General features: G+C 52.2%; 1 protein-coding gene across 1 annotated transcript; it reads left to right on the top strand.

Moving 5' to 3' along the window:
* On the top strand, positions 1-888 carry GUITHDRAFT_150963 (hypothetical protein). Its single transcript, XM_005837954.1, has one exon. It carries the CDS (start codon positions 21-23, stop codon positions 567-569), a length of 549 nt encoding a protein of 182 aa, XP_005838011.1. The 5' UTR covers positions 1-20; the 3' UTR covers positions 570-888.
* The last annotated feature ends 895 nt before the right edge of the window (positions 889-1,783 follow it).

Below are 1,783 nucleotides of genomic sequence, written 5' to 3'. Positions count from 1 at the left end.
CTCCGTCAAGCCAAGAGGACATGCAGCTCGTCAGCGAGCTGTCAGCAGTCATCGAAGATGCAACTTCTTTGAACGAGGCGGGGACGAGCGAGCCGATCAAGCTGGTCCTGGACAAGGCCGTTGGCAACCTCCACGACACGTTCTACTCTCCGGGGAGCCTGGAGTTCATGTCGCTGGGAGAGTGGGCGAAGACGCCAGAGGAGCAGGGAGTGGGACGCAACGCGCTCAAGGAGAAGCTGGGGAAGTGGCTGCAGAGCAAGCGCTGGACTCGCGTGCAAGGAGAGAGCAAGAAGGCAAGGAGGGGCAGCGCGTTCTCGCCACGGGCAACGGCAGCTGCTGAGCTTGAGCAGGAGGCGGAGAGCGACGACATAAAGCGTCGATCTCTTAGCTTCCTGTTCATAGCACTGAGTAAATTCGCAGAGATGCATGTGCTGGCCTGCTCGCTGAAGGTGGACAAGAAGGACCGACTGCGGGTGGAGATGAGGGAAGATGGCGAAGAAGAGGAAGACATGAAAGAAGAGCAAGGCGAGGGCGAGGAAGAAGACGGGGCGAGCCCGTACCGAGCTTGAGCTGAGCTCAAGGTAAGGAGAGAAGGTAGGAGGCGACCGAAGGCCAAGGTGAGGAGAGGCAACTCTTCTCGGACTGAGGCTGAGGAAGCTGAAGGGAGGTAGAGTAGGTGGCGACCGAAGGCCAAGGTGAGGAGAGGCAACTCTCCTGACTGAGGCTGAGGAAGCCAAGAGAAGATAGCAGAAGTAGAAAGTAGAAAGACGCCTCAGAAGCAGGGTTCGCATTGTAGGCCGTGTACTCCCAGTGCTCGAGCGCCTCTTTAGACTAGGATCAAATTGCAAAAGCCCACAACGAGGCCGAGCAACATTCTAGCAATCTAATTGTAAGAACTTGGGTTCTGACAAACCTCTCAGAAGTTCTTTCAGACGCGATAAGTTCAAGGGATGCGTCTAATCAGGTTGTGAACCAAGTGAAGCCTGCAGGTCCAAGCTAGTGGGCTGGAGCTTAGTCTGTGACTTAGAAGATCCGGTTGGTTGGAGCCTGGGGAAGCTGAGGCGGCGCCGGAGGAATCAAGAGGCGCCGGCTGTCGAAGAGGCAGCACTCGTACAGTGGTCCGAAGTAAGGCGGTGGTGTGTGAAGGGAACTTAAACCCTAAACCCTAAACCCTAAACCCTAACAGCTGAGCTGTTTGGTTGGTCTTGCTGCTACGAGTGTTGGGAATAAAGTGCTGGAGATTGTTGGGAAGTTGATCTGAGTTATCTGAGGTGTTTGGTTGGCTGTGAAAGTCATTGGTGTCTTCGTGCGCACATCATCTGTGAGTCTTGGTCTTTGGGCTTATCAGTCAGCTGTTGAGCTGTTCTACTAGTCATTCATCTGTGCACAGACTCTAGGAGTCAGGAATTGATTCCAATACAAAAAGAAAATTTTCTTTTTGTATTCACGAACAAAGGAATACAAAAAGACTCTACGATAAGATTCCAAGGACAACGAGTTTGAGGACTCTTGGTCTTTGTGCGTCGAATCGACAACGAGTTTGAAGGCTCTTTAAGGCTCCTGGTTGTTGTACTGTACGCTGTTACTCATTTTTTTTGGAACGGTATTGGTAACTCCAAGTTAACGATCATGAGCATGCCAGATCTGCAAGAGGAGTTGAAACGAAGCCATGGTGATGTTCAGGTCGACAAGCTGAAGCATGGGAAGGTTACCTCCAAGGAAAAACTCGAGGACCTGTTCCTTCCTTTCTCAGGTGCCATGAGTCGTTTTCGTCCGAATCTTG

This window comes from Guillardia theta (genome assembly GCF_000315625.1).
Source record: "Guillardia theta CCMP2712 unplaced genomic scaffold GUITHscaffold_12, whole genome shotgun sequence".
Lineage (NCBI taxonomy): Eukaryota > Cryptophyceae > Pyrenomonadales > Geminigeraceae > Guillardia > Guillardia theta.
This window is presented reverse-complemented; position numbering and strand designations above follow the sequence as displayed.